A 12,721-nucleotide genomic window follows, 5' to 3' on the forward strand; every position below is an offset into this window, starting at 1 on the left:
GGTGGGATGGAAGAGTAGTATATTACAGCAGTTCAGCTCACCCCTGCATGACGTCCTAATTCAAACAAGTTCAATTCCATCCTCGAAGCCCCAGGAATGTATGACCTATACCTGTCCCCTCTGTCCAGGTGTATGGCAAGGGCCAAGGTTGGCCCTACCCCAACCTCTCCTTTTTTTGCCATTCACAAAAGCAGGTGCAAGGGCCTGTGCAAAGCACGGCAACTATTTTCACAGCAGATCCAACAGGTGCTTTGGCCAGCAGCCCAGAAGGAGCTCTGCCCATCAACCCTCCCTCTCAGCGACGCCCAGGTCCTCTGGCTCCATTTCACTGCCTTTCAGCTTTCTTTATCTAAGCTGCAAATCCCCAACGTCAGCAAAAGTTCAAGGAGTGCTGCCATACAGAGAATCTGGGTGAGAAATCCCAGGACAGTCATGAAAGCAACCGAAAATCTCAATAGTTCACAATGACACTGCTAGGACTCCTTTGTATCTGGGTTCATGTTTCTTCATTAAACCAGAGAGGTAACTGGAGCAGGCAAGGCTGAGATCCACAGCACTGCATCAGAAGTCAAGTTTGAGGACTGCTTCTCAGACACAGGTTCAGCACAGCAGGAACAACAGAAACACTCTAAGAGGATGTGACATTACCACATAATATGCCAACAAGCCAAAAACAGGAATTCTCTTAAAGGCAAAAAAAAAAAAAAAAAGCACTACCTTTTCGTGGTTTTCAATTAAGATCTCCACGACGATGTTCTGGAACTTCAAATCCATGATGGCAGCGACAGTTTCTTCCTGCGGCCTCATCAGAGTTGGTCCAAACACCACCCCTAAATTGGCCACGGTCATTAGATTCTGCTTGGAGTGATTGGAAACACTAACATTGACAGAAACAGGAGGGGGAAAAAAAAGGCAGTGTTTAACCAGAGGGCAATGACTGTGGAATGGACTGAATCCTGCATTGTGTTCCCTAAGCAGCAAGAAGGCAGAAGCTAAGTGTCCTGCCCCCCTCAGAGCTATCGAGCTCCAACCACACCCACCTCCTGAGGCCCCTAACCTTTCCACTGCTCTTTTTTTTAATTTATTTGACAGAGTTAGTGAGAGAGACAGAGAGAAAGGTCTTCCTTCCATTGGTTCACCTCCCAAATGGCCGCTACAGCCAGAGTTACACCGATCTGAAGCCAGCAGCCAGGTGCTTCCTCCTGGTCTCCCATGCGGGTGCAGGGGCCCAAGCACTTGGGGCATCCTCCACTGCCCTCCCAGGCCACAGCAGAGAGCTGGACTGGAAGAGGAGCAACTGGGACTAGAACCCGGCACCCTAACCAGGACTAGAACCTGGGGTACTGGTGCCGCAGGTGGAGGACTAGCCAAGTGAGCCATGGCGCTGGCCCCCTCCATTGCTCTTTGACAATCTGTTCTCACCACAATGGCTTTCTTAGTAATTCCAGGTCTAGGCGAAGCTTGTGTTCTGCACTAGCTTTTTACTAGTCGCCTCCACCTAAAGCACCTGCTCTGTTTCCCCGGATCACTGGATGCTCGCACTGGGGACTGCCAGCCTGCATGGCTCCTTCGTAGGAACTGGCTTCACAAGCAGGCAGAGCTGCATCGAAGGACCCGACCAGTCCTTCCGCACAGCACCCCTGTGCAGTGAACAACTCGCACCACTGTCCTTAGCGGCCCGGCCACTTCATTCAGGTCTCAACTCGGAGGACTCATCCTCAGGAAGACCTTCCGTAACAACCCTCTCACAGCCTCAGGCTCAACAAAAACCTTTGTCCCTTCCTCGGGTTTTTACCACGTAAACCTGAGACGATTCTGTATGTTTTCCCTAGTCTGTCTTTTCTCCCCTAAAAAGCAAGCTTCATGAGACAGCCTTGGCCGGTCTTGTTCACCTGCGTATCCACTAGCACCTAAAAACGGCCCTCGCTGAAGATTCATTGACAAAACCAGTGAACGGCCGGGTCACTACCACACCCGTGGCCTGGCCACTAGCACAGTCCTGGCTTCCGCTTTCTTCTCGTACAAAATGAAAGTTCTCAGAGTGCTTCTCAGCTCCCTCTCACTTTTAAAACCCTACAGTTAGAGTGATCTGAGAATCTTATTGCAACAAAGTGCTAATTTCTCTACTGAATTATTAGATTTTGCTTGCTTTTTAAAGAGGGAAGGAAAAAAAAAAGAACAGATCTTATGGAATAACTACCCATTTGTGGCTTAAGCAAACTTAAAAGACATGTTCAAACTTGGAGTTGGGAAGGTGTGAAACCAAACTTAATTTGCTAACAGACCTATAATCACATTTCCAGAATCTGTGTGTGGGGCAAAGTGTAATACTTTCTTGTTTCACTTCAAATCAAACCCTGAGTTGCTGGCAAGGATGTTAAGAAAATAATTATACAATTTCACGAAAGCATCATATTTCAATACTCTTGTCCAAGACATGCACAATGAGTCCAACAGCCAGCCTGCCCCTCCAGGTGTGGTCCCTGGAATTGTGTATCCAGCCCCAGTTCCAACAGTTCCAAATCCACAAACAATGCACAGCCCCAAAGCAGAAACAGAAAAAGAAAGGCAGGAGAAGAGGCTTACTTCGTTAGGTGCTTCACCAAAATATCCAACATTTCTTTATTTTTCTCTGGCAGTTTGTGTACCAAGAAATGGATGGCATTGACTCGAGATTCCGGGCTCCCACTTTCTTTAAAAAAAAAAAAGAAAAAGAAAAAGAACCCAGTTAGTAGAGCACCCAGAATCTAATCTGTTCCCCCCCCAAAAAAAAAACAATTAGAAGAGTTAATCTGTTCAAGATTTCAAGTACAGTGAATTAAACATTTTTCCACCTATAAAAGAAAAGTCTTTTTCTCATTATTAATCCCCTAACACTTCCTTTTTCTGGTAATTCCTGTGTGGCTACAGTTAAGGCCTTTTCCTCTGTTTATACATATGAACAAAGGGTCTTCAAATAGTTTATGTAAAACACATATTATTAAAAATCATGGGTGCTGCCGCCTGCAGTGTAGGCATCCAAAATGGGTGCCGGTTCAAGTCCCAGCTGCTCTACTTCCGATCTAGCTCTCTGTTATGGGAAAGCAGTACAGATGGCCCAAGTCCTTGGGCCCCTGCACCCATGTGGGAGACCAAGAAGAAGCTCCTGGTTCCTGGCTTCAGACTGATGCTGCTCTAGCCATTGCCAGCCAACTGGGGAGTGAACCGGTAGATGGAAGACCTCTCTCTCTCTCTCTCTCTCTCTCTCTGCCTCTCATTCTCTAACTCTGACTTTCAAATAAATAGATCTTTAAAAAAAATTATGCATGGACCTCAATACTTTGGGGCACCAAAATAAAGTTACATTTTAGTTCCATTTTCCCAAGAAAGCTGTAATTAGAAGCAGAACCAGGACTCAAACCCAGGTACTCCAAGTATGGGCTGAAGGCAACCCAAATAGCATATATAAGCACTGTGCCAAGTGCCCGCCTACTCCATGAGCTTTGTGAAGTGCCCACATGGCTGCCCGAACCTCCCCCTGCTGGCACATGGTACTTCAAGTCAGCTCACTGCTAACATGACAGCACACAGCCATTGGGTAACTGCCCCCCAAAGGAATCTAAGTAAAATCTCCTTGAACAGGCTGTTATCTGGTTTGGGTCAAGTTGCAGTCCCTCAACAGAAACTGCAACATCTTGTCTCCCAGAAAGCAAGTGCTCTAAAGGATTTATTTCAAACAGGGAAACTGTGACATGGAGAACACTGTCCAGATTCAAGTCCATACGCACAGAGGCCTGAAAACAGAAGGCCTGGCAGGCCACACAGGGCAAAGTGTGCAGCACCAGGGTTAGGAAGAGGCAAGGGAAGGGCCAGAGCCTGCATCATGCTTTGCACAGGCAGCAGTGGGTGAGGAAGGGCAAGCTGGCCTGGTGCTGGCCAGGTGGAATTCCTTCTGTGGTCCCAGGGACGCGGGGTGATGCCTGCTGGCAATGACCCAACTGGAGTGAGAGAGCCCAGCAGAGGCGGCTGCCAGGGAGGGCCAGTGGCCTTTAGACCAGACAGCCTGCATGTAGAAAGGGAGCCAGGTTTACAGTCTCTGGGATCGGCCAGCCCTGAGAGCCACAGGTGTCAAAGCATCGGGAGGAGAAGGCGCACTCAGCATGGCGAGGTGACCTCCCTGGGAAGAGGCCTCCTGGTTGGTCCAGAGGTCGGCTACGGCAAACTCAGACTGCGGGAGCTGGGTCCCGTCCTCCAGCAAGACGTGTGTCCACTGGAGAAAACAAAGAGGCCGAGGGAAGACAGCAACGGGGACAGTGTCCTGCGACCCCTGGGACAGAGCCCAGAGAGAAGCAGCTGCGAGCAAAGAACATTCCCAGAAGCCGGAAGGGGCAAGGACAGAGCCCCCACCAACCCACCACTGACAGGGCCACTGGAGACTTCCAGCCTCCAGAACTGTGGCCACATCAGCTTCTCTCAGCAACTTGGTTTGCAGTTGGTTTGGTTACAGCAGCCCTGGGCAACTCACCCCTGCCACTGACCCTTGTACTGCAGTATTCCTTACTAGCCATGGCTCTTGGTAACACTGGACCTGAATTCCCTTCCCCGTATCCTTCCTGGGAAATGATCAAGCAAATGAACACGATGCTCACTCCTGGAGATGACGCCAGAGTTTTCAGGGGTGTCAAAGAAGTGCCTGATGAGAACTGGGCACCCATTTTTCTCAAACAGAAAGCAGGGTTTCTACTTTACTTTGCTTTCCACACCAAGCAGGCAGGGGAATCTCAGGAAGGGCCCCATATGAGAAAGGATATCTAAGGCACATCTTTCTATTTTTATTTACTGTCATTTCATTTAAGAGACAGGAAAAAAAAAAAAAAAACAGAGGTAGAGACAGAGAGAGATTGAGATCATCCATCTGCTGGTTCACCCCTAGAAATACCCACCATAGCCTGGGCTAGGCCAGACCCAAGCAGAGGCAGGAACTCCAGCGGGGTCTCCCACATGGGTGGCAGGGAGCCAGGTACTGGGACTTTTACCTGCTGCTGCCCAGGGTGCACATTAGCAGGCAGCTGGACCTTGAGCAAAGTGGACGAGTTCATGGACAGGCAGAAATGAGGAGCTCAGTGCACACCCCAAAGCAGCGCCTCTGCACACAGAAAGGCAGCCTGTGCCCCAACATTGGTCTGAGAAGGCCACATGGAAGAAGCTGTCTCTACAGGTAGCTTCTAGATGAATCAGTCAAAGTAAAGCTAGCAGAGTGTATGAACAGAGTGAACCAGACATCACCGGCAGGGTGGGTTAGAATTGGGAGAAGGAGCAAGTTAGGAGGGAGGGAAATGCTGTGTGGACAAGAAATCGCAGAACGGGGAGGGAGGCTGGGTGGTGGCAGAACCACAAGGAAGGAAGACATGCCCAGAAGCCTGGAGTCACATCATACAGTCACTGCCTCTAACTGACAGCTGCGGGCTTGAGCAAACTACCTGAGCTCTGAGCACTCGGCGCCTGTTTGTCCACCTGCAAAAGGAAGATGACGATAGCACAGGACAGATCTGGCGCAGTAAGCATGAAGAGCATCTAGCCATCGTAGCCGGCCCAGAGCAGCATTCAGTTCCTGTCGGCCATTATTACGGCCACCTGTGCTACTGTCATGTGACAGCTATGACAGGTTTGGATCTGACATGATTGAGCGGCAGGCTGGTGGTGGGTCAGAAGCAACAGAGATGACCAGTGTTTCACTTCGGGTTGTCTGATGGCATGGTCAGTTCCACTGACAGACAGCAGTGCAGATGGCAAAGCCAGTTTAAGGAGGAAGATGATGGTGGAGGTCACGGTACCCAGCAGGTGGCTGGGGAAAGACATCACGGTTCTAAGTTGTCCATGTCCCAGCACATGGACAGGGCTGCTCGACCACTCAGAATGCAAACTGAGGGTGCTGTGGGGAACACAGCTCCTGACAGGTATGGGAGAGATGCCAAGTTGAAGGCCAAGCAAAGCAAACCAAGGAGGCAGGGGTGGGAGGAGCAAGGACCAGGGAGCACCTGGTCATCAGGAAGTCTTGGAAGAAGAATCCTGCAGAGACTGGGCATGGGCAGCAGTATCAACAGACAAAGAACAACTGAAGGATGGAGAGACTGGGAGAAGGGACCCTGGACACACTAACCTCATCAACACAGACCCCTTTTCACTACAATGGGAGACCAAAGAGAAGCTGCTGGACGGGAGGCAAGAGTGGGATTTCAGACCATTCTTCAAAAAGTGAAAAACTAAAGATAATGGACAAGGAGGTAAAGCAGAACCAGAAAGGGGCATTTGGTGTTTCAAAATGGTGAAAAGTTTAATGTTTTTTTAGTAAAATATTTAAAATGTGTATTTATGGGGTCCACACTGTGGCGTAGAGGGTAAAGCAGCCACCTGCAGTGCTGGCACACCATATGAATGCCAGTTCGAGTCCTAGCTGCTCCACTTTCGATCCAACTCCCTGATAATGTGCCTGGGAAAGCAGCGGAAGATGGCTCAAGTGCTTGGGTCCCTGCACCCATGTGGGAGACCTGGAAGAAGCTCCTGGCTCCTGGCTTCAGATCAGCACAGCTTCTACCGTTGCAGCCATTTGGGGAGTGAACCAGCGGATGAAAGATCTCTCCTCTCTCTCCATCCCTCCCTCCCTAACTCTGCCTTTCAAATAAATAAAATCTTTAAAATTTTTTTATTTCTTTTTTTATTTGAAAGGCAGAGATAGAGAGGCAGAGAGAAATCGAAACCCCATCTGCAGTTTCACTCCACAAATACCCACAACAGCCAAGGCTGGGCTAGGCTGAAGCCAGGAACCCAGAGCACAATCCAGGTCTCCCAAATGGATGGCAGCGACCCAAGTACTTGAGCCATCCCTGCTACCTTGCAGGGTGTGCATTATCAGGAAGCTAGAGTTAGGAACTTAACAGGACTCGAACCCAGGCTCTCCAATACATGATGTGCTACTTTCGTCGGCACCTCAACCACTGCGCCAAATGCCCACCCGTATTACATTTTAATTGATATTAATTTTGACAAGGAATGAAAATCCGTTTTTGTTAAATCTTGGATACCAAATTCATCATTACATCAAATTCCTGAAATAATGCCAGGAAATTAGGAGTGTACTAGAACAGGAAAAGCATTTTAATTGTGAAACTTTAAGTCAGCAGCCACTGCACTCTTAATGTATATCTGCTTACGGTGCTGTGCCAACCAACGGGGACTGAAAAGGTAGGATCAGAGTTTACTGGTGTTGATCAGACACACAGGCAGATGTTAAATGATTTTCATATTGAAATGCCACTAAATAGTGTAATTTTAGGATGGCATGGCAGAAACCACCCAAGTACTTCCCCAGGGACAAGTGGCTTCAGTGAACACACAGCAGGTGTTCTTGTTGTCTGCGGGTACCCCAACTACTGTGGAATGAGTACATCAGGCTAGAGATAGCTACCAACCAACCCTGGATGCCTTTCACGTCCACGGTTCTCAGTCCTTCCCCACCAAGACTCACATGATTTTTTTTATCCTGCTCCATATACAGGTTTACCAATCAGGAGGGACCAGCTTGGTTAAACAAAACCAATGCCCTGGATGCTGGAATAGTTCCACTTCTCCTCTGGTATGACTACAGAACTTTGCAGTTATGGCTTTGCTTCCCAGGGAATGTGACCAGAGGAAGAAACTTGAATGAACCTAGCAACTTGGGTGTTGTGTGGATTGGCTGATGGTTAAGAGGTTGCCTGTGTGATGTAACCATCACCCAGGCTCTACTTGTCATTCTTGTCCTGAGTTTACGATGAGCCCAACTCCGAAGGCTGGGTCCACTCTGACCAACACAACACTGCGAGGACTCTAAGTCTGAAAGGCTGACACACAGGGCATGGACCGTGGCATACTCAAAAGCAATAATTGTCATGCAGAAAATGCATCCAGGTAGGTGCCCGGCAGTCTTGCAGTGGTGGACATGCTGCTGCCCTGCTGCACAGACCAAGAGAACAGCATTTTTGTTTCAGGAATTTCTATTCCAAAGCCCATTACAATCCGTCACATAGAAGGATGATCTCTAGCTCCTATTAGCAATTTTAGTTAACTCAGTTTATGGAGGGATTTAAATCAAAGGAAACAAAGATTTTGTTTCCTTATGTTTCCAATGTACTTAATGTTGAACAGCAAGTCAGTCGATTTTCTTTTTCAGAACTAAGAAATTTCGCTTTTTGTGGTAACAACTTGAAATAAAATTCAAATATTTCTATCTTGATCTCCAGAAATGAACTTAGAGATTTTCAACACAGAAGTGCAGGAGAGAAATTGAGGAGAGAAAGCGAAGGGGCCCAGGGGAAACCCTCAGAACTACCAGTAGGGAAGGCAGAAGAGACCATCTCAGCTCCGTGAACACACGGAAACCAGCACACATGACTGACAAGGATGAAAACCAGTGTCAGGGCCGGCGCTGTGGCACAGGAGGTAAAGCCAGCGCCTGCAGTGCTGGCATCCCATGTGAGCACCAGTTCAACTTCCGGCTGCTCCACTTCTGATCCAGCTCCCTGCTAATGCACCTGGGAAAGCACCAAGTCTTTGGGCCCCTGCACCTGCATGGGAGACCCAGAAGAAGCTCCTGGCTCCTGATGGTTGCAGCTCTAGCCACTGTGGTCATCTAGGGAGTGAACCAGACCGACCTCCCCCCGACCCTTTCTCTCTCTCCCTGCCTCTGCTGCTGCTCTGTAACCCTGCTTTTCAAATAAATAAATATTTAAAAAAAAAAAAAAACCCACATTGTCCACGCTGGTGTGAGAGGCAGGCACACAGTGTTTGGTAACTTAGCAGTCAGCTCAGCTAACAAAACACTCGAGAATAAGAAGGTAAGCTGTGACATTGTTAATGGAAAACGATAGCTTAGCCACAATCCCCATTTTCCAACAACATTCAAAAAGGGAGACTGATTTTGGCCTCTGACCTCTGTAACTGTTTCATTCAGCTCTGAAAAGTACATATGCACAGGATTACAGGATCTGCTCTCACTCTCTCCTTGGCAAGAGAGCATATACTCAGAAGGGTACTCACAAGAGATTAAAACGACAATGTAAAAGTCTGCACTGACAACGTTGGCCCGTAGAAATGCATCCATTCAATGCATGTGCTTTTCTGAGTAAGATCACCACAGGTCCCCTTCCAACCACAGCTGCACTTGGTGCAAATCCACACCAGCAATGACAGTAGCTACAGTGTTTCTTTGCAACAGACCTGCTTTTCAAATCACTGGTAAGACTTTCTTACAGGATCTCTGCAAAATGAGGAAGCATAGCACAGGGTACTGGCCCAACAGGTGATGATACCTTTGCATGTATACCAACTCACTTCCTCCACCACAGGCTGGACTGCTCCTTGGGAACTAAGTTGCTACCACTTCGGAACATCTTCTGGTAAAATACATGGGTATTAGAATTTCAAACAGACTGCCTTTAGTGATGGCAATACTAATGACACTAATTTGTGGGAATTTAAAACCTTATCCTATAATCACTTTATCTCTCTCCAGTTCTCAAAGGATTCTAGATTAAAATTGGCACTCTTCTGCTTTTTCCAGTCTCTAAGGCAAACAACGTGAAACAATTGTCCTCCAACTAAGTTTAATTTCTCTCTCCCCTGTTTGCCAAAAATGCCACAGGGAAGAAATCAAAACAACTTAGCATTTGCTTGAGTTTTTGCCAAGAAAACTTTCCCTGACTTTCTTGATCACACAAATTCTCATTTCAAAAAAAAAAAAAAAAGAAATCCACTTCCACGTACAAACACAAGAGAATAGAACGCTGTTTTTTGCATCTTCAGAAAGCCTACTTCATCCTGGGATGTAACGGGGCCTATACATTGCTTCCCTGCAGCAGACCAGGAACTTTCACACGGGCTGCAGCAAAGACCTCACAAGAAGGGAACACGGAAAGCAGCATTTGGGCAGCAGTAGCCTAGGACCCACAGGGACTGTGCTGAGTGTTTTCAAGAAATTAAACTATGGAACACATCCTAGGGGGAAAAAAAATAAAAGGAAATGAAAATACCATTACAGCTACTGTCAGTGCACCTGTGAAAACCAATACTGCAGGTTTTAGCCAGGGGAACTGCGGTTTTGAATTTTAAACAAAACTCTCTATAATCTGGCAAGTCATTTAATATGTCTCAACCTACATTTCCTTAACTATTAAATACTTAACACCAGTATACTTCAGATGGCTGTGATGATTAAACAGCATGTGTTGAATGTAAAAAGTGAGCTATATGATAATTGAGAAAAAACAAGAAAGCCTCAACTGAGCATGACTCACAAAAATGTAATCACAAATTTAAGTTCTACCAACTGTAGGCCTTTTTCATGTAACATTTTATCACATGTAATTCACTATCAAATATTGTCTGGGCTTCTGGAATTACCTCATCATATTCCTTCTGTCTATAATTTCCATCTAAGTATCTTTCTTTATGAAGCCATCCCCAGTCTACTATTCTCTTCAAATCTGCTACTCCCCTCCACCCTTCTGCAAACTAAATATTTTGTGTCCTCACTGCATTTTTCTCATGCATGAGTATATAACTTATGGCCTTATGAGAGGTGCGCATCCCAAATACTTGCTATAGGATTGGCTCCTAACCTGTTGTTGCACCACGTTCAACCAGCATCCACCACTGACTAACCCACAATAGGCCATAACTAATGTCTGTGAATGAACCAATGAATATACCTGCCCTTTCTTCCAACTTCATCTAAAGTGATTTCTGATTTTTTAACACAGATTGCAATAATAGTAAGCTGAATTTTCACATGGAAATTATACACATCCTCAAGCTGAAAATTGGTTCTCCACATCTCTGATACTTACTGGCTGGGACGATGAAATCTCCGTGTAACTCGTAAGTCATGAGGGGCTCCGGGAGACTCCTGAGTGAAAAGGACAGCTCAGAATTACTGCACAGATCTGAAGAGCTCACCTCCCTCTGAGCTTGTGTTTTTTAAAAGGCTGTTAAATATATTGTGCATTTCTTGGTTCTCATGTAAAACATCCCTAGGGATACCTTTGCAAACACACAAAAAATACATCAATCAAATGGATCACTTTATTAACTGATACTTGCACGAGGCATTATTGAAGCTCAATAAACAGTTACAAATCCCTATCGGAATGGTTACTGTGGCTCAATTCACAATAGCTAAGGTATGGAATTAACCCAGATGTCTATCAGTTGAAGACTGGATATAGGAATTACGGTAAATATACAATATGGAATACTACATGGCAGTTAAAAAAAGAAATCCTGTCTTTTGCAACAAAATGGATGCACCTGGAAACCATTATACTTAGTGAAATAAGCCAATCCCAAAAAGACAAATGTTATATGTTCTCCCTGATCTCTGGTACTAACAGAGCACCTAAAAGATAATCTATAGAGCAAAACAGACACTTGATGTGATGGTTTTTAACAGCCCTTTGTCTCGACTGTTGAGGAATTTTTTTTTCTTCATATGACTTGTTGAATTCTTAGTATGGGGTTAATCATGAGGATAAAGTTAACTGAAAATATATCTTCTTAAATAATAAGAATGAGAATAAGCGAGGGAGGAGGAAGAAGTGTGATACGTGGGTGGGAAGGAGGGTGGGGTGGAAAGTATCACTATATTCCTGAATCTGTATATATATGAAATAAAAGAAATTTGTATAACTTTAATAAAATTTTTAAAAAATAAAAAAATCTTTTAAACACTCCCTATCAGATCCAAGTATACAGTTAATTCCTATCTAATTGTGGAAACTATCTTGACAAACATCTGGTTTTATGTATAAAAACTTCCTTCTATGAATTAATATATTTAAAGTCAACCATTCTATCTAAATGTAAGCATGTAATTTTGAGTCATCTCTAAGGTACAGCTGAAGATCCAACAAAAAATTACACAGAAAATATTTAACTTAAATCTTTTTCTCTTAAACATATCTACTATATTTGTGCATATTAAATAAAAATGCTGACCACCTCAAAAATGTACAGAGCACTCTAATTTTCTACAAAACAAACTACATGAATGGCAGCATCTTTAATCTTGTGAGCAACAGGATGTTTTATTTCAATGAAACTTGCTATGTATCCTCAACTTTAAAAGAACACACCTCCTAACTGTACAAACACTTAACGTTTAGATGAGTATCCATCTGTACTATCTTTCTTGAGAGTATAATCTGGCAAGAAATCAAAAACTTCTAAAAGGCTGAAATTGTATAACCTAAAAATAGTTCTTCCAACATTTCCAAAAACTTCAAAGACTAAAAAAAAATATCTAGGCACATGCAAAAGCCCTGGACATAAAAAGTCATTTCATATTGATAAAAGGATAACATAACAATACTAAACATCAATAGATCTAATAACAGAGCTTCAAAATACATGACAAAAACTGCTAAAACAGCAAGGAGAAATAAATGCACAATACAGTCAGATTTAAATACCTCTCTGCCTATGTAGCTGGTAACACAAGTAGACAGCACATGAGTTGGGATACAGAAGACTGGAACAAATCATCCATCAACTTCACCTAATCAGCATGTCCTCCACCTAAATGACTCTCCACCAAAAAGTAATAGAACATACATTGCTGGTGCACATGGGCCACTTGCTCTCACGATAAACCACATTCTGGGCCATCAAACAAAGCTCAGTTAAATAAAAAAGATTCAAGTTACTCTGG

General features: G+C 45.1%; 1 protein-coding gene across 2 annotated transcripts in view; it reads right to left on the reverse strand.

Annotated features, from left to right (window-relative positions):
* The window catches only part of ARHGAP10 (Rho GTPase activating protein 10), a 357,364-nt gene that overhangs the window by 104,317 nt on the left and 240,326 nt on the right, over positions 1-12,721 (reverse strand). For both annotated transcript variants that reach the window (XM_062199520.1, XM_062199519.1), the window contains exons 16-18: positions 10,863-10,921; positions 2,587-2,692; positions 718-877 (exon numbers count right to left, since the gene is read on the reverse strand). In XM_062199520.1, coding sequence (XP_062055504.1) covers positions 718-877; positions 2,587-2,692; positions 10,863-10,921 — 325 coding nt within the window. The remainder of the gene's footprint in view (positions 1-717; positions 878-2,586; positions 2,693-10,862; positions 10,922-12,721) is intronic.

The sequence above is a fragment of the Lepus europaeus genome, chromosome 8, assembly GCF_033115175.1.
Source record: "Lepus europaeus isolate LE1 chromosome 8, mLepTim1.pri, whole genome shotgun sequence".
Taxonomy (NCBI): Eukaryota; Metazoa; Chordata; class Mammalia; order Lagomorpha; family Leporidae; genus Lepus; species Lepus europaeus.